The 23,709-nt window shown below is 47.3% G+C and overlaps 1 protein-coding gene across 1 annotated transcript; it reads left to right on the top strand.

Annotated features, from left to right (window-relative positions):
- Positions 1–10,334: 10,334 nt before the first annotated feature.
- Positions 10,335–22,072, top strand: Krt77 (keratin 77). The gene is made up of 9 exons (XM_021217176.2): positions 10,335–10,886; positions 14,864–15,078; positions 16,267–16,327; positions 16,800–16,895; positions 17,707–17,871; positions 19,448–19,573; positions 19,683–19,903; positions 20,243–20,277; positions 20,688–22,072. The coding sequence occupies exons 1-9, from the start codon at positions 10,335–10,337 to the stop codon at positions 20,918–20,920; spliced, it is 1,704 nt and encodes a 567-aa protein (XP_021072835.1). The 3' UTR covers positions 20,921–22,072.
- The last annotated feature ends 1,637 nt before the right edge of the window (positions 22,073–23,709 follow it).

Here is a 23,709-nt window from a genome sequence, read left to right as displayed (position 1 = left end):
CTCTTCCCGCCAATTCTATGCCTCCCCCTCAGCCTCCATTTCATGCATGCGTTTCCACATCCCAGCAAAGTTGACTCTTCTGTTTCTCCTACTCAGCAGCGAGGGCGCTGGAAGCAGTGCCGCTCTCACAACTATCTCTTTATGCCCAGCTGTGAGGAGCAGAACGTACGTGGGGAGTGTGTGTCGGTAAACCCAGGATCACCCAGTCAGCCTTCAGTGGGCCCGCGCCAGCCATTTCCAGGAATCATGTATTCTCCCAATGCGCATGCGCTATACTCCTTTATAAAGCCCGTGCCTCCACAGCCTGTTCTCTCTCTCCTCCATCCTCCCTCAGAGGCGACAGCTGCATTACCCTCCTATCCCCATAAACCTCTCCTGTTAGATTTGTTGCACGATGTAATTTTGCGGCATTCCTTGGCTCCAACTTGCCAAGGCACCCTTCCACTGAGAAAGTGTGAAGGGTGTGAATTCAGACATGAATGAATAGTTTTCTCAGACCCCACCACTCCCTGCTGTTTGTCTGGTTTCCAGAGTCCCCTCACTTCCCAGAGGGGTACCATTGTCTCTTTTGGTTACACTGGGGAACCACAGTCCCTCTGCTCCTGGCCTTGCCCCCAGCACTGTTGGAAAATTTCCTCATTCTCTTTCTTTGCAATATGTCCATTTATTTCTCTAACCATTTGCTGTGTGTTTTACTACAACTCTCTCTCTCTCTCTCTCTCTCTCTCTCTCTCTCTCTCTCTCNCTCTCTCTCTCTCTCTCTCTCTCTCTCTCTCTCTCTCTCTCATGTGTGCATGTGCCAGTTTGACCCAAGGTTATTTATAGGGTTGATGGTGCAAGGAGCAAGGGAGGGAAACGAAAGAGAAGAAATTTGTGTCACAGGCAAGCAGAGGTGGAGAGGATGGGACCCTGGACATCTAGGAGTTCAGTGGGACAAGCCTTGGTTTCCCATCTGGCCTCTTCACTTGGGTGACCTACTCAGCACTCTGGTTGGCCATTTCTGGAACTCCTTGGTGCTTTGGTGTGCAGACCATGTAATTCCTGTGTGTCTTGAAGCCACCTCCACAGGGCTGGGGAGCTCCAGTTGCTGTATGGCAGCCTTGGCCTGGCCAGGCTGGGTCCTGGCCTCCAGCTCCTCCTAACTCAGCTCTGTGAAGCCTGACTAGCTGGACCAAACTTTGCAGCTTTACTGGACAGGAGGGACTCACAGACTTGGCCTCTCTTGGTCCATGTCACCTTTCACTTTGGTTCAAGCATCAGAAATAGCTGAACACTCATGTGCCTTTATCTTCCCTTCCAGATGAGCTTCAGGATCCCAGGGGTCCAAACTGGTTTTTTTGTTTGTTTGTTTTTTGTTTTTTGTTTTTTGCTTTTACTTCTCTGAGGAGGACTAAGAAGATGTAAATTTGACCGAAATGTCCATTCACTGGCTTCTGTCGTGGGATCTTGCTCCCTCCATCATCACCGGAGGTCACGCTCATGTCTTGAACGTTTATTATCTGCCCAGCAGCAGGGTACCTTTGCTCAGTTTCTCAGTGCTTAGAAGATGCCAAAAAATTAGTGTTAGGCAAGCCTGGGGTACAGAGTGATATTCTGTTTTGAAAAACCAAAACTAAAAGCAAAAGCAAATATAACCAGGCAGCAATGTGGCCCAGGCCTTGAATCCTAGCACTGGGGTGGCAGAGGCAGGTGGATCTCTGTGATTTCAAGGCCAGGGTTACAGAGAGAGTTCCTGGAGAGCTGTCACAGGGTGAGTTCTGTACAGCTAGGGCTATACAGGAAGATTCTATCTCCCTGGGGACGAGAACAGCAGAAGGATGGGCTGTCGCAAGGTGAACTGTCTCCCAGAGCAGGTTAATTGTAGGGCACGGGTGATCATACTCAGCTGTCTGCCTGGATTTTATTAGGTCCTTTCTACGATTGTAATAGACACAGGCGGCAAAAAGAGGCTGAGAATTTCTCTCTCTTTAGTTCTGGCCCTGTTATGAATCTACTTTCTTTTTCTTTTGTCAATTCTCTTTTTGTTTTTGTTTTGTTTTCCTTTTTGTTTTTCAAGACAGGGTTTCCTTGTGTAGCCCTGGCTGTCTTGGAACTTGCTCTGTAGACCAGGCTAACAATGAACTCAGAGATCTGCCTGCCTCTGCCTCCTGAGTTACTGGGATTAAAGGTGTATGCCTGTGATAACATTTTTACTATTGAAGTTTTCACCATACATGAAAAAAGAAGTTCAGGTTAGTGGTCCTTGATTTTTAACTAATTCCAATTATATTTTACATAATCTATGAATGACAGTTAATTTTAATCAAGTGAGTTATAGCCAAATATTTTCAAAAAAATTAAAACATTTTATAGTGGAAAGCTTATGCTGAGGGTCTATATGAACAGGTATGATATGATGTAGGAGGAGCCTTAAGATATATCATAAGTGTGAGACATGACAAAGAACCTTAAGTGGCTTGGTGACAAGTTACCTCCCACCTGTACCTTAGATCTTAGCATAGGATCAAGACAGAGCCAGCAGAGAAGCAATCTTCAGTAGTTTGTCACTATGTGACCACCATAGAATCTGTTCATAAAAACACATATGGTTTATAAACCCTTTAACTATAGAAACACTGTATACATAGAGATGTCTCCTAGGCTCACCATGAGCTAAACAATGGGAGATTTAATCAAACACAAGAGCAAGTGGTTCAGGGAGAGACTCAGTAAGCCTGAGATGTACAAGGTTGCTGTCTGTGTCACAGTATACAGTATATAACCAACTTTTATTTTGAGGCAGAGTCTCATGTATCCCAGGCTGAGGTTAAAGTCACCATATAGCTGACAATGACTGATCTTGACTTCCTGATCCGTCTACCTCCCAATAGCTAAGATTAGAGACATGTGCCACCGTAACTGGATCACCACCCTTTACCTGGCTCACCACTCTGTATGTGTGCCACCATACCTGGCTGGCTCACTACACTTTTTAAATGAACACACACTAAATTCATTGAAACACAGTAGAGGAAGCTGGTAGCTCAGCTGTTTGTCCTCAGTCAAGCTCTGCACTGCTATATAATCGTGTGGACAATACCATTTACACACCACTGCCAGGGTAGTAGCTTCATTCACACAATCTCATCACAGGAGTCATGCATTGCTTCAACACTGACATGGCTGTGCTATCTCTAGGTGGTAGGGATTTTTCACTTCCATCATAATTTTCTGGGACCTCAGTCTTGTTAGGGTTTTTATTGCTGGGACAAAACACTATGAGCCAAAAAGCAAGTTGGGGAGGAAAGGGTTTATGGCTTACATGGCCTTCATCACTGAAGGAAGTCAAGGCAGAAACTTTTTCTTTTTCTTTTTTTTTTGGCTTTTCGAGACGGTTTCTCTGTGTAGCCCTGGCTGTCCTGGAACTCACTTTGTAGACCAGGCTGGCCTCAAACTCAGAAACCCGCCTGACTCTGCCTCCCGAGGGCTGGGATTAAAGGCATGCGCCACCACGCCCGGCAAGGCAGGAACTTAAACAGGGCAGGAACCTGGAGATAGGAGCTAATGAAGAAGCCACAGAGGGTGCTGCTTACTGGCTTGCTCCACATGGCTTGCTCAGTCGGCTTGCTTATAGAAACCAGGACCGCCAGCCTTGGGATGGTACCACAACAATGGGTTGGGCTCTTTCCCATTGATCATTAATTGAAAAATGACTTATGCTGGGTCTCATTTCCTCAGCAGAGGCTCCCTTTCCTCTGATGACTCTAGCTTGTATTAAGTTGACACACAAAACCATCCAGTACAACCACTGTCGAATATGTGGTCTGTGATTGGCTGAAACACTGTTTTTGGACAGAACACAGATTCAGCACAGGGCTGGTGAGGCCCTGATAAATCAGGGACGCACAGGGAGGACAACAGAAAACCAACACATTAAGGAACACGCTCATGAATACCTTCCTTGTAAAGTCTTGTCCTCAGTAGCATAAAGACTGACAAAGAAAGTTAGATAAACAAAAATAGAGGACACACCTTAGTAGATTACAGAAACTCTTCACTGAGTAAGCATACAGCTATGAGATAGCCCAATGTTCACCAGGCTAAAACCATGAGTAGCTCTACCTCCATTAAAAAGTGGTCTAAGTCTGGAAGGAAAAGCTTGCCTGAGATGGTCTATTACAGTGAGAAGGGACTGTGGGGACTGTCCCACTGCAGCTGGCACCTGTCCAAAGCAAGCCCCACAGTGCAAGGGTTCTTTTTCTCCACACCCTTGCCAATACTCGTTATCTTATCTTCAATGGTTGCCATCCTAATAAGGGAGAGGCTTATCTCCCAGGGACTTTCATTTACATTTCGCTTATGGTTGGTGGTGCTGGCTTCTTGCCCCCACTGTTGGTAGGAATGTAAGGTAGCACAGTGGTGGAAAACAGGATGGACATTCAAAAAAAAAAAAAGATTAAAAATACAACTACCATATGGTTCGACAATTCACTTTTGGGCATATTTACAGAAGAGATAAAATCAGTATCTCGAGCTTAATGCCAAGACATAGGCTATACCTCGGTGTCTGTAGACAATTGAATGGAAAAAGAGAGATGGCTCAGTGGTTAGTGCTCTTGCTGCTCTTCTAGAGGACCCAACTTCTGTTCCCATAGCCCAGGTCAGGCAGCCTGTAAGACCAACTCCAAGGCTAAAGAAAATTTGTGTGCTGTATCGTAAGACATGCCTGTGATTCTGGCTCCTGGGAGATGAGGGAGGCAGGATCAAGTTCATCCTCAGCTATATAGAAAGTTTGAAGCCACCTTGTCTTGTCTCAAAAAGCTGAAAAACAACAAAACCAAACCAGGAAAATGTGGCAAATATAATATTACTATATAATATTTTATAGTTGCTTTGCATAATAACATAGTAACTGTTAAAGTGAAGATCTTGCCGTTGATAGAGAGTTGATTTGTATACAATGTATATAATGTTAATGAGCTGCACAGGAGAAAGAAGCCCCATGGGCTATGACAACATGGGTAGGCCCCCAGGGGCACTATGCTAAGTGACAGATGCATATCACATCATTTTATGTATGTGTGAAATGGAAAAAGCCATATTCTCAGAACTAATGAGTGGGAGACATGGAGTGGAGGCAGTGTAAGAGAGCAGAACCTCTACTGTATGAGGGGAACATGTGATGACATGGCGGGATCAGGGGGAGAGATCTAAGAGGGCAGAGCCTTTACCTTATGAAGGGAACACATGACCTAAGGAGGAAAAAGAAAGCAGGTCACCTCTGGTCACACCTCATCTTAGGAGGTGAATTCAGTTTGGGGCTGGGATCTTTAGTGTAAGGACAGTCTTTTGCCTTGTTCAGAATGTTGTTTCTGCCCTCCTACAGAGAGGCAGGGTCTCATCACAAAGCCCAGGGTGGCTTGGAACTTGTAATCCTCTGTCATTGCTCTTTACTTGTGCAGGGGTGTGCAAGAAGCCCTCGCTCTTTTCAATAGTTAGGAGATTAAAGCAAAGCAATTTGAAGTCTTTTGCATGGTTTATGGTATATTGCAGCTTATGTTTTTATGGTGAAAATGATGCTGTAATTTGTTTTAAGAAACTGGATGGAAAACCTAGTGAAATTGATGGAGAGTTGCTTTGTTTAGGGCTATAACTCTTCTGGCTGCTTGGTCACTTCCAGCCTCACAACCGAAAGTCATCAGTAAAATGTGGTTGCATGACTTGGGATGTGGCTCAGCCACTAGAGTACCTTCTTACCATGCCTGAAGTCCCCAGTTCTGTCTGGCACATCCTATGCCAGGCATGGTGACACAAGCCTGCAATCACAGCATGCGGGAGGTGGAGGCAGGGGTATCAGAAATTCAAAGTCATTCTTATTTACACAGAGAGTTTGAGGCCAGTCTGGATTACAAGAACACTGTCCCCTCCAAAAACTGGGGGCTGGGGAGATGGCTTAGTGGGTAAGGCTTGTGCAAGCATGAGGTCCTGAGTTCAAATCCTAGCATCCACGTGAAAGGCTGAGTGTGATAGGGTGAGTCTATAGCTTCAAGACTTGGGGAATGGAGATAGGCAGATTCCCAGAGTATCTGGCTAGACAATCCAGCAGAAGTGGCTCAAAATACACTTCTTGTAGTGTAAGAGCCAAATAAAGGATCATATTGCTTATGACCATTGTTCCGAGAACCTGCTTATTCTTTAAACTGGAACAAGAAAAATGGTTAATTACTTATGTTTGTATACTGCTATAGAATCTTTAATGTGGGCAAGGAATATGAGTCTGGAATTTGCTGAATGTTTTATATCCCTCATCCCAGGGGTTTGGGGTTCTTGCCTCCACTCCATTACCCCTACAACCCTGAGTCTGTCCTGACTCCTCTTGATCTTTATGGAAACTCTTGTTTGCCTAATAACCATGACTCATGGCTGGGACCTTACTGTTTCTTTTGGAATTCAGCTTGGGGCCAACCTGCAACCTTATTTTCCTTTAGGCCTACGCATGCCCAGCTGTTCTTTTTGCCTCAGGGACAAGAGACAGTACCAGCTTTGGTAAAGGGTGTTTAAAAAGTTAGATTTCCCATATGGTGGATGGAAGAGCCTTAGTATGTCTGGAACAACACTATCTCTAGACCTTGGGACTCTGCAGGGTAGTGCTAGGGCCTCATGGGGGCTTCTAGGGCTAAGAGTTCTTTATAGGTTTGACAAGGCAGGAGGACACTGCTTCATCCTTCATTCCCAGCCTGGTCCTGGGGTTCTAGCCTAAAAGAGTTTCAAAGGTGAGACCCTGGATGCTTAGGGCATAAGTTGATGGCTCACCCAGAAATCAGGAGAATTCCCTGATGATGTTTCTGTGTGCTAAATACCACCTTCCTCCTGTTAGTCACTGGGCCTGCTAGGTAAGTGGTATAGCCCTCAGTCTGCCTGTCTTCCAGGCTAAAGGAGCAGAGGCTGCCCCGGACAGACTTGCTCATTGGCTTCTCTTTGCTATTTGGGTTGGGAGGGAGGAGCTGCAATGTCAGGTGCACCACTGACCTTCTCTGTAATTCGAGCCATCTCCCTCTCTCTGTACCACTTTCTTCTGTGAAATGGCTGGTGACCTCCACTTCAAGCCCAGTTCTGACACTTGAACAGGGACTAGGTAGCTACTGCTGGGTGGCAAACCAAGGTTGGAGCTTCTGTTGTATGGAGCAGTTGTTCTCTCTCCATCTGTACCACCCCATGGCTTCTCTTCTGCTGATCATGGGTCCAAAAGCTCTGAATGTGAAGTCTCACACCTGCGCCATAGCCCAGTGCCTGTACCATAGCCCTGAGCCTGCATCATATCCCCTTACCTGCACTATAGCTCCGTGCCTGCACCGTAGCCTCAATGCTTCACTGTCTGGGTGGAGACTGGCTAGTGAGATTCTTCCTCTGGCCTTTCTCTGCTACACCCCTGTTGCATTCACTTCCAGCCCCTTGGAGATGCTGGGTGAGGTGGGGAGCATATCTATAGGGGATGCTCCTCTTGAACCCTCCCTCAAACTGCTGCTCAGTGATTCTGGTGGCTGATAGCTGCTCGGGCCTCACCCTCTTGGCAGCCTTGGGTTTCAGTGTTTGGGAGTCAGGCAAGGACAAGTCAACTTCCCACTTTTAGGGAGAGCACTGCAGACAGAGAGTGATGGGGAGAGGGAATCAGTAATTAGTAAATAGGATGGTCACAGAGCTAGGCATGGTGAGGCTTGCTAAATGTGGGACCCCTCTGGGCTCCTTATTCTACATGTCAATCTTTGCTTTCACTAAGAGTGTCAGGGCTCTGCCATTAGCCTCTGCCATCATACTGATGGACACTTTTTAGGGAGGGGCTCCTGGGTCAATTTTGATCAAGGAACTGTTTGTTTAGTTAGGTGTGAATATGGGAATGAAGAGAGGTGGGCTTGAGCAAGCAGTACAGACAATCACTGCAGTGGGTGAGGGCCCCCCCATGGTTTTTTAGACTTAGGGAAAGCTTCCTGAAGGTGTTAAGGGAAGGGGCCTCACTTACAGAACCAGGGGACAGCTGCTCTTTCATATAGGAGCACAGCCACCTTTGGAGTACCCCATGCTGCTCGCTGCTGTTACTTTGTTTCAGGGCTCTGAAACTTGACTTGAGGAGGCAGTGTCCAAACCAAGGGGTGGGGAATGGAACAAGCTTCTAAGCCAAGTTTAAAGATGCTCTAAGCAAGGATCCCTCCACCAACCACTGCTGCCGTACATGTGGTCCCGCCATAATATTCCCGACTTCTCTGCTGACCTCTTCCCCTCTTTGCTGTGTCTGTCTCTGCTTGACTCAGAATCCTGGCCTTTGGGCAACTTTCTCACGCATACGAAGCTCCAGAATTCCATTTTCAACTCTTTCTGTCTGTATTGTGTTCTTCTTATCTTTGAGCAAGGGGTTGGGAGACCTGGCTTCACTGTCTTATCTGTCCCTACAGGTGTTAAGGTTGGGAACAGATTAAAAAGATCTAGGGTGGCCACCTATTTTGTACAGGACTGTCTCAGCTTAAGTTGGAAATTGTAGACAATGTAGCTGCTCACTAGGATGGGACAGGGGTGAGGGAGAGAGGAGCTATGCATATATGTATAGACATATGAGAGGGTATTGCAGTATCTTTTGCTCTGCTTCAATTCATGGAGTCTGGAAAGACTGTAGCATCGAAGGCTCTGGAGCAAGTGGCTTGTCTGAGATGACAACAGCCAGGTGGCAGCAGGGCCTGGAGGTGAGCTCGGAGCTTTCGCTTCCATATTTCAGGCTCACACACTTTCCTGTCCACACTGATTCCTGAGATGACCCATTAATGAGTTCCCACGCTCAGAACGCTGTGGCAAGTGATAAGGTCTGTAGTCTGGCAGCAGCCCTCTGGACACTCCTAACTACAGGTTGTTTCTCTCCAAAGCTGTTCCTAGCCATCATTTCATTTCACAGGCCACCTGATCTTTCTCGCTTTGTTTGGGATTTCTGCCCCAAATTTGGGGCACTTGGGAGTCGGCCCCAACTATTGAAAAAAAAAAGAAAGATTTATTGTTTGAACATATAGAAAAAGGGCATTTAAAAGCATTAGGAGAAAATGTACCGCAATCTGCAAGAGAGTGATTTACATTCCTCTATGTTGAGCGTCAACCCTTTGCAACATTGTATAGTGACTCTTCCGGACCAACTGTGCTTCCTTCTGGTTTTAAACAATTGTGTCCACGTGGGCAAATCACTGACCATTATTTTCTGAAGCTGGGAATTTATTCTTTCTCTTCATGTTCACAAGATTAATTAGTGCATTTTGGTGCAGTTGGGTGTGAATATGGGAATGAAAAGAATGAACATGCACTAGCTATTTGTGTGCAGATGCAAACACACACTTCTGTTGGACAACACTCATAGACTCTCATGAACTTCACACTCCGGCTTCTGCTGGGACAGCCCTTTCTTCTCAGAGAGTGCACATGAGCCAAGGCCCCTTTCCTACTACTGCTCCCTGATAAATACAGAATTTGAGAGTAACCCTTTAAGAACTCACTATTATTGTTCCTGTCTCTGCCAGAAGAAAAAATTTATGCTGACCAAATAATAATATTAAATGCAAATTAAGGCTTGTGTTTCACATACCTGTGGTCTTTATATATCCCTTAAAAGATAGCTACTCTTTTTACTTTTTACAAAAAATATTGTCGGTGTCAGTTTAGAAATATTAGAATAGGAGAAGACATATGGGGGTTAGTTCTCCTCTGAGTCTAGGAGACATTCATACTGGGAGATGCTCACAAGATATTTTGTTCACACACATGCATGCACACAACAAACAAACAAATAAACAAAAAACCCCACAAAACAAAAACTGGATTTTGTGTACAAGGACAGCCCTGTCACAGCACGTGTCTCCACTCTCATCCCAGCTGTGGTCCCAAGGTCACTAGACACTTCATAGTTTTATCCTAGATCTCTCTGGCACACCCCAAAACTAACAACTCCATGCTGCTTCTTAGGAAAAGATCAATTTGAGATTTAAAGAGAAACGAACGCTACAGGAGTTTCCAGCACTGAGATCCTGAGAGATTGCTATTCTTTGGTCTCTCCGTAGTAAGAGATGAGTGATAAATGATCAAGTTGGGGGAGTTTGTCTGCAATGCCATTTCAGCAACACATAGGTATGAGGTTTGTAAGCAGATGTTACTGGCAGGCAAATACTCCCCTCCCAGGGTTCGGAAAGTACCCAGCCCAGCAGGTGTGTGTGTATATATAGGGACTGAGCCAGATCCTTTCTAAGAGAGTCGCAGCTCCTTCAGTCCCTGATCTCTGCCTCCTTTCAGCTGGGCCCTTGCTACCCTTGCTTCTGGTTGCCTTAGCAACCATGAGCCGCCAGTTCAGTTCTCAGTCTGCATTTAGCTCGAGGAGCAGGAGGGCCTATAGCTCCAGGTCTTCATCAGGCTTTGGAGGTGGGAGACAGGCTCTGGTGTCTGTGAGTCAGTCAAGGAGGTATGGAGGTGATTATGGTGGTGGGTTCAGTTCCAGAAGTCTCTACAGTCTGGGTGGTAGTAAAAGCATCTTTGGGTACCTAGTGGGACGAAGTGCCAGTGGTTTCTGCCAGGGTAGAGGACCAGGAGGAGGATTTGGAGGAGGAATTGGAGGAGGAATTGGAGGAGGAAGAAGCTTTGGTGGAGGTGGCTTTGGTGGTGGCTATGGCGGAGGTGGCAGATTTGGAGGTGGTTTTGGGGGTGCTGGATTTGGGCTTGGGGGCTTCGGTCCTTCTTATCCTCCTGGGGGCATCCATGAGGTGACTATTAATCAGAGTCTCCTGGAGCCTCTTCACCTGGAGGTGGATCCTGAAATTCAGAGGGTCAAGACCCAGGAGCGGGAACAGATCAAGACTCTCAACAACAAGTTTGCCTCCTTCATCGACAAGGTGAGTACTTTATGGGCAGGGAGCGTCAAACGGCCAGGACTGCCTTGCTCTCTGCCAGAATGCAGCTACTAGCTACCACTGTGCTCTTTAAGTTGACTGCAGCCACTTCTTCTTGTGCATGTGCTGGGAACTCAGAAAGTGGTTAACCTCGGCTTTTAACCTAGGCTTTCACCCGAACTGTAACATAAGCATTTAACTCAGGCTTTGGGGGGTTGGGTGTGCACTGTTAGTAGGAAAGCAGATAAGGGACCTGGCAATATCTAGCAGATGCACATGGCACGCATCGTACTCTCATTCATCGTTACTCACATTCTACTCATCTGTGTACCTCGGCACCCACTCAATCACCTGTGCTCCCCACATCCATCTTTCTACCCACCATCCACACACACCTATGCATCCATTCACCTACCTACGACTCAAACATATCCATCCACCATCTGTCCATCTGTCTGTCCCTCCCTCCCTCCATCCACTGTTCACCCATCATTCACCCATCATCCACTATCCATCCATTAATCCATCCATCATCCACCATCCATCAAACCATCCTTCTAGCCATCATCTATCCATCCATCCATCCATCAGTTCATTCACCATCCATCATTTATCCATCAATCCATCTATCCATCCATCATCCACTCATCCATTATCCATCCATCCATCTGTCCATCCATCCATTTACCTATTCATCCTCATCCGTCCATCCATCCATCCATCCATCAGTTCATTCACCATCCATCATTTATCCATCAATCCATCTATCCATCCATCATCCACTCATCCATTATCCATCCATCCATCTGTCCATCCATCCATTTACCTATTCATCCTCATCCGTCCATCCATCCATCCATCCATCATCCATCCACTTACACACACATGATTCATTTACCTACTCATCCACATATATCTAGCCACCCACTTATCTTCTCAGGTGCACACATTCATTCATCTATTCATATCCATCCATCTCAATTCATCCATGCAATCCATCCACCTACCCACCACCCCATCCACCCACGCATCCATCAGCCTTCCAGCCATCATCTGTATCCATCCATCTATACATCTACCCACCCACTCATCTGTCATCCACATAACCATAATCTATCCCTCCTTCTGCCCACACTCATATACACAACCAACATAAATGACCGCATCTATGCCATGCTATGCACTCATAGTAGTAACCCACCCATTCACCTATCTATCAATCTGCCTGCCCAGTTGTTCCACTTCCATTCAATCCACAAATATTTTATCAGGTCTACTCTATGTACATAAAAGCTATAAGGACTACTGGACACAAGTTATACTCTCAGGAAGCTCCAAAATGGACTGGCAGAGAATGGTGACAGTTTATGGGAGATGTATTAGTCTGTGGTACTCTTTGGGTAGCTCAAAGGTGCCTAAGCTGTGCCTTCTGGATACTGGGAGTGCTTTGCTGGGACACCCCAGGTCTTACCTGGGTCTTGAAGATAGAAGAAGAGCCAAACAGCTGTCAGGCAGAAAATGTCCACGCAGTGAGGAGGCATGAAAAGTGTGACCCCCTTCGGGGAATTTCAAATGTCAACATTTCTGGGAAAATGACAGAGAAGGAGGGATGTGGTGGGTACAGCTAGAGGTGGGCAGTGACAGCAGCTAGGAAGCTGTTGGTGGGCGTCAGGTGAGTGTCTTGATGGTAGGTCTCTCTGGAAACTAAAGTCAGTAACGTATAGAGAGGTATTCTGTCTGACTTTGGCCTTTCACCACCCTCTCCAGGGCCAACAAAGGGCCACCTTGAAGCCCTTTACCCTAATTCACATGAGGTTTTCCTAATCTTCAGGTCTCTGAGAAGGAGGTCACCAGACAGCTATGGTCAAAACCTTCCCTTTGTTACGTGCAGAGGAAGGCACAATGGCCACTGCCTGATATCAGGGCAAGTGTTGGAGATGGAGCAGTGTATGAGCAGGAGGAAGAGGACATAGAGGGAGGGTCATGGACAGCTCCAAGGGAGTTCAACAGAGCCATGTGCTCGTGTCTACTTCTGATCACTGAGAATGAGAAGCATATTTGATCACCACGGTGCCCGAGTCCAGGCAGGGGCTGGAAGATTCACAGGGAGTAAGGACTTATCAGTGAGGGAGATTCTATCAGGTCAAGGTTGGCTAAGGGAGGAGCAGGGAAAACTGGCAAACAAAGTCCCACAGATCAAGGCTCCTGACAAGGACAGAAGCCTATCACATTTTACAGCAGGGTACATGGATAAGTGGTTTCATAATCTCTCTTTGGAGCAGGCCCTGTGAGGACAATCAGCCTCCAGGCCTGCAGTTTGGAAGAAAGCAGACTTTTGTTGCCATAATTTCTCACCCTGGTTTCTGCTTCACCTTTGGTACAGCCTAGGCTATTCTCAATAGCCATCCTTTCAAAGGTCAGCGTCCCCTCCTTTAGAAATCCTCCCTGCAGTCTTTGTGTCTCATTTGGAGTAAAAGCTGCCATCTGAGACAGCGCGAAAGCCACGGTCACCAAACACACTGCTGTCACGAAGTGCAGAACTGATTTTTCCACTCCCTTGGAGTGACGCCACAGAAGGAAGAGAGATAGTGGCAGGAATTTTTTGTGGGGGTGTTAGAAGCTGTGCTGATAAGTCTACTGTGAGGGTTGGTTGCCCAACCCCTCGATGTGATAAAGCCAGCCAAGATAGGCCTAAAAAAGATGCTCTCCGATTACATTCTTCTCATTAGAGTCAGAATCTAAAGGGACTTGGCAGGGTTGGCTAGATAGGCGAAGTCTCAGGGGCCTGGGAATTCTGGGTGCCATATACTGTTCATCATAGGAGTGCATGCCAAGTGGTGTTCAGAACCCACAAAGCAGAGGGAGGGTTTCCCATTCCTTTCATAGCTCCTGGAGAATGGTGCTGGACTTTGGAGCACGCTCTGTCTCTGTCTGTCTCTGTCTCTGTCTCTGTCTCTGTCTCTCTCTCTCTCTTTCTCTCCCCGTCTCTCTCTTTGTCTGTCTCTCTCTCCTTGCTGTTGATGTGTATATATGGATGGATGTATATAAATATATATTATGAGTGCATACACATGCATTTGTGTATAAGTGTGATAATATGGATGTCTGTGTGGAAGTGAATATTTGTGCATGTATATGAAGGTATATGTGATACACATATGCATATATATGTATATATACATATATTTGATGTATATGTATATGAATGTGAGACTGTGTATGTCTGTGTGCACACAACTGCATGTACCTGAGGGAAGTACACTGCAGCCCAGCCCTCTCTATTACTGCATGGGAGAGGAAGGTCTATCTGTGGGCAACTGGCTGAGGAAAAGTGAAAGCTGGGCTTGGTGACACGGAGCACACACCACACGTGCACTTGGTCTAGGTACCCAGATCCCTCTCTGTACCGTCTTTGTTTCCATAGTTAGGAAGAAGTGGTGAAAACACAGAGCCATATCTGGTCTCTCTGTTCTCGGCGAGCAAAGGAAATGGCAAATTTGGGGCATTTTTCAAATATCTATCAGCCCAAAGCTCTTATTTGAGGCATTTAAATGCATTGCAGAATTTTAAAAAAGCAAAAGCATGTATTTAAAAACTTCTGGCTGGGTTATGAAAGCATTTAAATGAGTCTGCTGTTTCAAAAAACCACAGTGGCAAACACGGTACTGGATGCTGGGGCACCCACCTAAGAATATCCCAAGACCTTCTGTGTCTTGTTCTCAGTCATGTTCTATGTTACAATGATAAAGACAAAGAAAGTGGTGTTTGCTCATGCATGGATAAATTAAGTGTGGGGTGAGAAGTCTGTTATATAAAGGGGTATAGCTGGATGAAACTGGCTGGAAGTGACCTAAGGAATCACATTGCCTCCCTTGATGGTGAGAAGGCCTATCTTGAATTTCTGAGGTTTGAGTGTGCTGTAAAGCCACCAATCTCTCTTCCCGTGGAAAAAGCTGTTCTGCGCTTGGGGTGCACTTTAGGTGCGGTTCCTGGAGCAGCAGAACCAGGTGCTACAGACAAAATGGGAGCTGCTGCAGCAGGTGAACACCTCCACCCGGACCAGCAGCCTGGAGCCAGTCTTCGAGGAGTTCATCAGTCAGCTACAGAGGCAGGTGGATGTCCTGACCACCGAGCAGTTGCGCCAGAACACGGAGATCAGGAACATGCAGGATGTCGTGGAGGACTACAAGAACAAGTGAGGAGCCAGGGCAGGGCAAAGGGGTCAAGGAGAAGGCTGTCAGGGTCCTTCTGCTGCAGGTATGACTGGCAGCAGGGGGCTCTGCATTCTGTAACTGCAGGGGACACCATTTTACACACAGCAGTCCTGTGTAGGATAGCAGTAACAGCCAGGTGTTGGTTATATGGAGCAGGAGGGGGCAGGAGATAAGTGAGCCCTACCACACGTTCACCTCTTTGCCCAGAGTGTGCCCTCCTCACTGAGTGCTCTGAGGAGTAGATCTGTGGTTCTTAAATTTTAGATGCATCCTATTGCATCAGATTCTGCGCCTCGCACCAGTGGTTCTGATCCAGCAGGACTGGGATGCAGCCAGTACATATGCACCTCAAACGTGTGAGAGTTGCCTCGCGCCAGTGGTTCTGATCCAGCAGGACTGGGGTGCAGCCAGTACATATGCACCTCAAACGTGTGAGAGTTATGCTAGTGCACAGGGGACCACACTCTGAGAAACAATACTTAATAGTTCTTAGTATTGGTGCTTACTAAGCACAAGCAGTTATGGGCAATGACTAAGGATAACAGTTACGTTTCAGACCAGCTGTCCGTGAGTGACAGTAGGTGCCCTGGTGGCCTCTTCCACCCTCCTAGCTCAAGGGTGCTTTTTTTTTTTCTTTATGTCACCTTGATGTGCTCACTGTGTTGGGCCGTGTGTGTGTGTGTGTGTGTGTGTGTGTGTGTGTGTGTGAGAGAGAGAGAGAGAGAGAGAGAGAGAGAGTCTATAGGGAAAAAAATAAAACATTGGAGGTAGAGACAAAACTGTGGATGAAATACTTTTCTCTTAAAAGATTTCGTTAAGGTGGTTGTTATTTTATGGTCTCAATGGAAAAAGCTCGAGGAAGCATTTGTAGTCATAACATCAGAATCAATGGAAACGTCTGGGGGATGTTCTGTGTGCGTGCCTCTGGGGTTCCCTGTCAGGTTCTCGTCCTGTGGGTTAGGAGTTTGGGGAGTTTTGGCTCTAGCCATTCATCTGCCAAAGCCTGGACCCTGGCAGAGGGTAGCAGGGCTGTGAGCAGGGGTGTGGGGTGTGGGTGAGGGTCGGTTCAGGGCAGCAGAGACTTGGGAGGGTCTGGGCTTTTTGCTGGGAGGCTGAATCTCAAGGAGCCAAGGTCAGCCCTTGCAGCCTGCTTCTTGTCTCCATCATAGGTATGAAGATGAAATCAACAAGCGGACCAATGCAGAGAATGACTTTGTTGTTCTGAAGAAGGTAAAGGAAAAGAGGGGTCCTCTGGGAGCTCAGGACCTGGCAGGAGAAAACCCCTGGGGGTGCTCTGTGCTCGGGACAGGGTGAACTCTTGGACTAAAACGGAGTGTGCTCCATCTAGTTGCAGGGCCCTGACACACAAGAAAGTCAGGTCCATGCAACTGTGGTTCTAGGAGTCCTCTAGGCTTTGGAAATGGAAATTAAGTTAACGGGAGGCTTTCAAAAGTCAGTTATGTATATATAGCCTTGGGACTGGGGAGGGATCTAGGGAGTTTGTTGTTGCTGATGGCTGATCCGAGGTGTGGAGATGTTGTTGTGCCTCCTTCTGGCTAGGAAAGTCAGTTTCCAGGTCTGACTTGAGTGATGACATTTTTTAGCCAGGAAGTGGCTTTTGCCACTGGCCTGGGGGCAGCCAGGAAGCTGGTGGCCATCAATGCCTGGGTGACGGACGAAACCGAACACCTTTGCTACACAGGATGTGGATGCTGCTTTCATGGGCAAATCAGACTTGCAGTCCAGAGTGGACACACTGTATGGGGAGATCAACTTCCTGAAATATCTATTTGATACGGTAAGTGCAGTCCCAAGGAGAAGCCCCTTTTCCTTTCCCACATCCCATAAGAGTGCGACCTGGAGAAGGCTCATCTCACCAGCCTTCTCCCTCCGTTGGGTCCCTCGATGTCAGCGACTCTGGTGGGGCCAGTGGAGATATGAGCACCTTGAGATGGGTGAGGGTAAAGTCGTTTCCTGCTTCATGCTCTCAGGCCCCCTGGGACATGAGAGTAACAACCAGGTCTTCACATACTCACACAGTGGGAAGTCCACAGGACTCTGGGAGAACCCCAGAGAAGGCAACAGAAGGGACTTGTGGTAAGGAAAAGCTGAAGGGGAGCAGGGCAGTGAGCCCCCCACCCCAACCTGTCACCCGTGTCCAACATGGGGGCTCACGCTCTGACCCGAGTGCCGTGTTAGAAGTTCCACTTACCTTATGGGAACGCCCATTCAACAGAAGAATGCATGAGCCAACCTGGTAGTGAAGTGGCTCCAAACTGGATTCCCTTCCACTCTCTCTGAGAACACTTATGGCAACAAGGGACAACTAACTGTGTCTGTCAAGGGCCTGTATCCAAAAGGTATTGAAGCCACAGCAAGGCTGGGCAGTTTGTACAAGAGATGCTTGATGAGGTCCTGGACTCCATCTTCCTGCTCAGATGCCTTTAGTCCTTACCTTTAGTCAAAACACTTAGACCTTCCCTTTATGTTTCACAGCACAGAACAATTTAAGGGAACATCAAGAGGCCTTTTGAGTCCAGATTTCTGGCTTCCCCAGTCATCCTCTAGGGAGAAGGTGGAAGGGGTGAACTCTGTTCTGTGTCTCACAGGAGCTGTCCCAGATACAAACCAATGTCAGTGATACCAATGTCATCTTGTCAATGGACAATAACCGCTTCCTGGACCTGGACAGTATCATCGATGCCGTACGCGCCCAATATGAAATAATTGCACAGAAGAGCAAAGATGAGGCTGAGGCCCTGTACCAGACCAAGGTGAGCTTGTGTTTTGAGTTTGCACCCCAAAATAAACACAGTCTTCAAACTGCTATTGCCTCCTGACTTTAAAGTCTAACATGTCTATGATAAAGACTCCAGAAGTTATCTTTCTCTCCTTGGCACTGAATATGATAGGAGAGTTCCTGCCTGTTTTTTTTTTTTTTTTTTTTTGCTCGTTTTTAGTTAATTGCTCTGGAGAACTCACAGGTGCTAGGCCACCTAATTTTCCTAAGCCTTGTAACAAGCAACTGTCCTGAAAACACTCACTAAACCCAGATGGGCAATTTACAAACAGGTTCTTAACCCCTACAACCTTTGTCACTTTTATTTTTATTATAGCAATTTTTTTTTTTTTAGTTTTCTACTTTTTTATGTATTACTTAGAAATCTTAGAGTCACCCTCTGTGACTCCAAATATTTCACAACATTCCTAGCACCATGAGAACTTAACTGGGTGAATACACTTGTCACTATGATGCTGGGCATAGTTCTGACAGCCTCTTGGGTATGAATTCATGTTTCTGAACGGTTAAGACTCTAGTTGAAGGAACAAAAGTTGAACCCCCAGTCATTCAGTTCTGAGTAACTAGGATATGGCGACCTGCTTTGTGGATTTTAAAGCCAATTCCAATATCACTGACCTCTGTCCCACAGTCTGAAAACATGCTCTGGGCTGCTGTAGATTTTGTCAGGAGACTGGGGAAGGAGAGCTTTGTCAGAATATCCATATTCTTGTCAACTCTTCCTGAGGATGCCCTGGGTATCGTCTGGTTGCTAAAGCAATACTAGTATAGGAAAGAAAGAAGTGAATGAACATGGGTGGTCTGAGGGCTTCTGAGACCAGTAGCTCCTGTCTGCTAGAGAATCATTCTGGAAAGGGGACAAGGAATATGGTGGGCAGGAAAGAGAGAGGGAGTCCTGTGTGGGCATAGGCTGTGTGAAGGCTTAGGTGCCTGAAAACAGTGGTAAAGAACACAGAGAAACAGGTTTGTCTCAGTGGGGTAGGAGCCTGTCCATAGACTGGTGGGCATCATAGAGGAGGGAGACCTGCTATAGTGCTGTGTTGGTGTGGAGGGGCATGTACTGTGCATGTGTGTATGTACTGTGCGTGTGTGCATGTGTATGTATTATATATGTGTGTGTGCACAGGGGTATGTACTGTGTATGTGTGTGTATGTACTGTGCATGTATGTGTGTATTCAGGTATGTGCATGTATGTGTGTATGTACTGTGTGTGTTTGTGTATGTATGTGTGTGCACAGGGGTATGTATCGTGCATGTGTGTGCATGTGTGTGTATGAACTGTGAATGTGTGTATGTATTATGCATTCATGTATGTGTATACATGTGTGTATGTACTGTGTGTTTGTACATGTGTATGTATTGTGTATGTGTGTGTGTGTATACGTACTGTCTCTTTTTGCTACTCAGCTGAGGGAGATTTGGTGTTAGTGTGAGTGTGTGTGACCATAACTCTAGGTGGGCTTACTCCAAGAGAGAGCAGCCCATATCTTTCCCTGGGAGAACCTAGTGAATTGCAGATAATGACCATGGTGGTACCTCTGACCCACAGTACCAGGAGCTGCAGATCACAGCTGGGAAACATGGAGATGAAGTGAAGAATAGCAAGATGGAGATCTCAGAGCTCAACCGTAACATCCAGAGGCTGCGGGCAGAGATCGCCAGTATCAAGAAGCAGGTAGGATAGGACTCAGGGTGGGCTCACCAGGCCTGCCACCTCCAATAAGGCTCAGGTCAGATTCCAGGAGCTCAACACCTCTGTGGTCCCCAACCCGGCTCGGATCTAGATCGAACAGATGCATGGATCGATTTCCGATGCAGAGGAGAGAGGAGAAAGGGCTCTCCAGGATGCCAAGCAGAAGCTGCAAGATTTGGAGGAGGCTCTCCAGCAGTCTAAGGAGGACCTGGCCAAGCTGCTGAGAGATTACCAGGCAATGCTGGGGGCCAAGCTGTCCTTGGACGTAGAGATCGCCACCTACCGCCAGCTTTTGGAGGGCGAGGAGAGCAGGTGGGTGTACAGCAGCCAGGTTCCATGGGCCAAAGATGTGGGTGTACCCATGGAGTAATGAGACTGGAGAGGTTTTTCCATGTGTTCCAGGGAAGACTGTCCAGGATGAGCGGGAACATTCAAGTTAGGATGTATAGGTTACTAGGGAAGGGAAGAAACCATTGCTACCAGCCCCCTTCTCCCAAGCATGGTGCTTCTACTCTAGCCAAAGCTGGGTGCAGCCAGGTGTGACTCACAGATGCTACAAGGCTGCAGTATCAGTGTTGGGGGATACCTCGGCTCTACCCTTCCACCAGCCTCTCTGCTCCTATGATCGATGGGTATGCTTTGATTTCACAGGATGTCGGGGGCGCTGCAGAGTCAAGTGAGCGTCTGTAAGTAGAAGCGTGGGCGGTGGGGGGGGGGCAGGAGGCTGACAGAAGGTGGGCTGGGCCCAGTTGCTTTTGTTTTCTAGTCTCATACAAAACCATACCAAACCAAAACAAAACAAAACCACCAAAGTGACCACTTTCCTTGCTTGAGATACTTGACAGCACCAGCTAGAGATCATTAGGATATGTACGCAGTAAGAACTGAGCACAGAGGACCTGTCTCTAAATAGAGGTGGCACACTTTACTTAAATGACTGCTTACATCCTTCAGAAGTGTGCAGTTGACTTTCAATGCCTCTGTTTGCAAAGAGGAGGGCACCACTGATCACGGTTGCAGGCTCTCAAGGCTGGTGCTGCTGGGTCCTCCTGCCGAGTTCTCCTGGCCATTCTGTATCTGTCCTTCCCCGGTACAGCGGTGCAGAGTAGCCAGGTGACTATTGGCGGCGGCGGCGGCGGCTTAGGAGGTTACAGCGGCAGCTCCCGCGGAGGCGGTGGCAGCGGCGGAGGAACTGGCTCCCGCGGCGGCGGCGGTAGTTACGTCTCGAGCAGCAGAAGCAGCAGCAAGTACCGCAGCGGCGGCGGCTCTTCCCGCACGCAGATCCTGCAGACCTCCACCCACAGCTCGCGTAGGCACGTGGTGGAGTAGCAGCCAAGTCATTGCACTTCTACAGCCTTCTCCCCCAATCCCTCCCGGGCTCCCTCACCTATCTTTTCCCAATGGGTCTCAGTAAATTTCCAGGTGACACTCAGACTCTAGGAGAGAAAGAGACACATGCTCACATAGGCATCTCCCCGCTGGTCTTGACACTGTCCTGATCCTCATTGGCTTTGCCCGGCAACCAAGAAAAAGAACTCGGCGAACGACTTCACTAAGAACCTCAGTCCCAGGTCCCTGTTCCTAATCTGGGCAGTTCAGTAAATATTAACCCACCGCGCGGCGGCCCACCGAAATCCCTATTGCAAGGCAAGCTCGCTTAGTGAGGGGGACATCTGAGCCAAGAGCCTTTGGGACCCTTTGCTCTGCAGGCTCATGCTCTTTCACCATGACAGAAAGGGTAGGTTTGTTGTTCTGATTGGTACCTGTAGGACAAGCCTGTGCTGACCTGTGTCATCCACTGGTTAACAGTTGGTTTGGAGACTTAAGGAAGACTGTCCTTAGCAGTGGGTGTGGATAGGATAGGGTGGTCAATCAAGTTCTGTTTCTGTCCCTTCCCCTTCCAGCAAACCCCCCCCCCCCCGAATTTAGAGCCGCCCCTTCCCTGCTGAGAAGTGCTCAAATGTCAGGCACCTGTGGGGCAGCCCTGCTCCTTGCAAATGCCTGGGCCAGGGGAATGAGAGTTGCTGACTTGGGTTGTGGAGCGATCCAGCCTTATGCAAATCTGGAAATGCAAACAACTCAAGTTCTCAGTTAGTCCCTTCTGCTCTCTGATTCAGAGCACCCTGTCAGACTTTGTCTCCTAATTTAAATTTAAATTTACAGTTCTATCAGAAATACTTGAGCTGTGCTGAGGGGGCAGGAAGAGGAAAGTACCAGCCAATGAACAGTCACGAGAGAGAGAGAGGGAATATGCCTTTGCTTTGTGTTCTGGAGACCCCTTGACTTGCTTGCCTAGTCCCTACAACCACTGAGTCTATAATTCTGTCCGGGAGAGCTTCTCTGCAGGGGCTGCTGGGTAATGCTTGTGACCTCATTTCCTGGTTGGAAGCTGAACTCTGAAGGGCTTGACAGTTCTGTTTTTTTGTTTTTTTTTTTTTTTTTTCTTTTTTTCCTACAATAAATTTCTCTGTGATCTCTATATACTGTGTGGTCAGAAGATAAGTTATTATTTTGTCAGTTCTTTGAAATTAATTCTAATTTGAAAAGTTAAGGCTTATTGTTTTTCTTCTCCCGTGGGTATGGGTATATATGAGCACAGGAGCTCAGGTATGGGGATATGTGTGCAGTTGTGTGCACATGCCTATGGAGACAGAGGACATTAGCTGTCAGTCTTTGGGTATCATCTATCTTTTTCCTTTTTTTTTTTTCTTTTCTCTTTTTGGCATGTGTGTGCATGGGGGGGGGATGACAGGTTCTCTTACTGGCTCGTAACTCATGAATTAGGTTAGTTGGTTGACTGGCCAGTGAGCCCCATGCACCCACCCTTCTCTGCCTGACCTGGTGCTAAGATTGATTGCAAGTGTGTGTTACTATGCCAGGTTTTTAAATTCTGGGAGGAAATTCAGGTTCTCATGCTTGCAGTGAATGGAGGCACACCCTGTGGTGTTATCATTGGCCCCCAAGGTCACTGCCTTTATTATTTTTTATGGTATAAGCAGCACACCATCTTGGAAAGCTCCCCCCCCCCAAACTCTCACCCTTACTAGTCTGCAAAGTTGCTCATCCTTCAAAAGCCAAGCTGCACAGTTGTTCAGCAGGATATTTGTGTAGCTCCTACGGGGGCTTATTATGGGATGCAATCAAGCTGGAGTGAATTATTGTGCAGCAGGTCGTGGCACAGGCACTGAGGTGCCGAGTGGAATGGATAGACTGCTGAATCTTGAACTGCTGAGACACAGATGACACCTTATGAGGGGAAGAAGGTTCAGAGGGAAGAGAAAGCAGAGTCTGTGTCTCTCCGGGTCCTCCAGCTTGATGGCATCAACCAGACCCCTGAGGACCCAAGCAGCCTGGAATGATGGAACTCCACCAGGGGTCGAGACAGCTCTGGAGACTGGAAAGTGGTCCGGAACTTGGGGTTAAAGCAGGGGCAGATGTGGGCAGGGAGCCAGGTAGGGCTCTCTCTGGACAGGAGACTAAAAGATAAGAAGAGGAGCTAAACCAGGAGGCAAGGGAACTGAGGCGCACTTAAGGGCCAGAGTGGCTTTAATAAATTCTTTAAGATCAACAAGATGCAGAGATTTTTTAAATGGAGTCAACCACTCCATAACTGCATCCTGTGTGGAATTTCAGTCTGTCTGCGGGTATATCATAAGATTTTCGTTCAATGAAGGGATATAGACAGAATTTAGATATGAGATGCATTCGGTTTTGACCACAACATATCTTGGTAAAATGTATTCCCTGGCACACCTGGCATTCTATCTTGGCAGCGGGCCTGTTGGAAGAAGGCTAATGAAGGGAGATGGGAGTAGAGAGATTGTCCCAATGGAAAAAGAGGGAGAGGATATAGAAGCAGGTTTCTGTATTTAAAATAAAAAAAAAAAAAGCAAAGAGCCCAGGCAGTAGTCAAGGGAGAGGAGGGTAGACAGCAGTGCACGCAAAAATGATTGACAGTGTTTAGCTGTTGGTGAGAACACATTAGTCAACAGGGCGTGGTGATGACTGTGGGAACCAGGAAGAGAAGAATCAGGAAGAGGAGTTGTTCAGGACCTTCTGTTGTGAGACGACCACCCTGGGGCCTGAATCTGAATGCCAAGATTAGTAACAGCCATTCA

Source organism: Mus pahari, chromosome 17, assembly GCF_900095145.1.
Source record: "Mus pahari chromosome 17, PAHARI_EIJ_v1.1, whole genome shotgun sequence".
NCBI classification, from domain to species: domain Eukaryota; kingdom Metazoa; phylum Chordata; class Mammalia; order Rodentia; family Muridae; genus Mus; species Mus pahari.
This window is presented reverse-complemented; position numbering and strand designations above follow the sequence as displayed.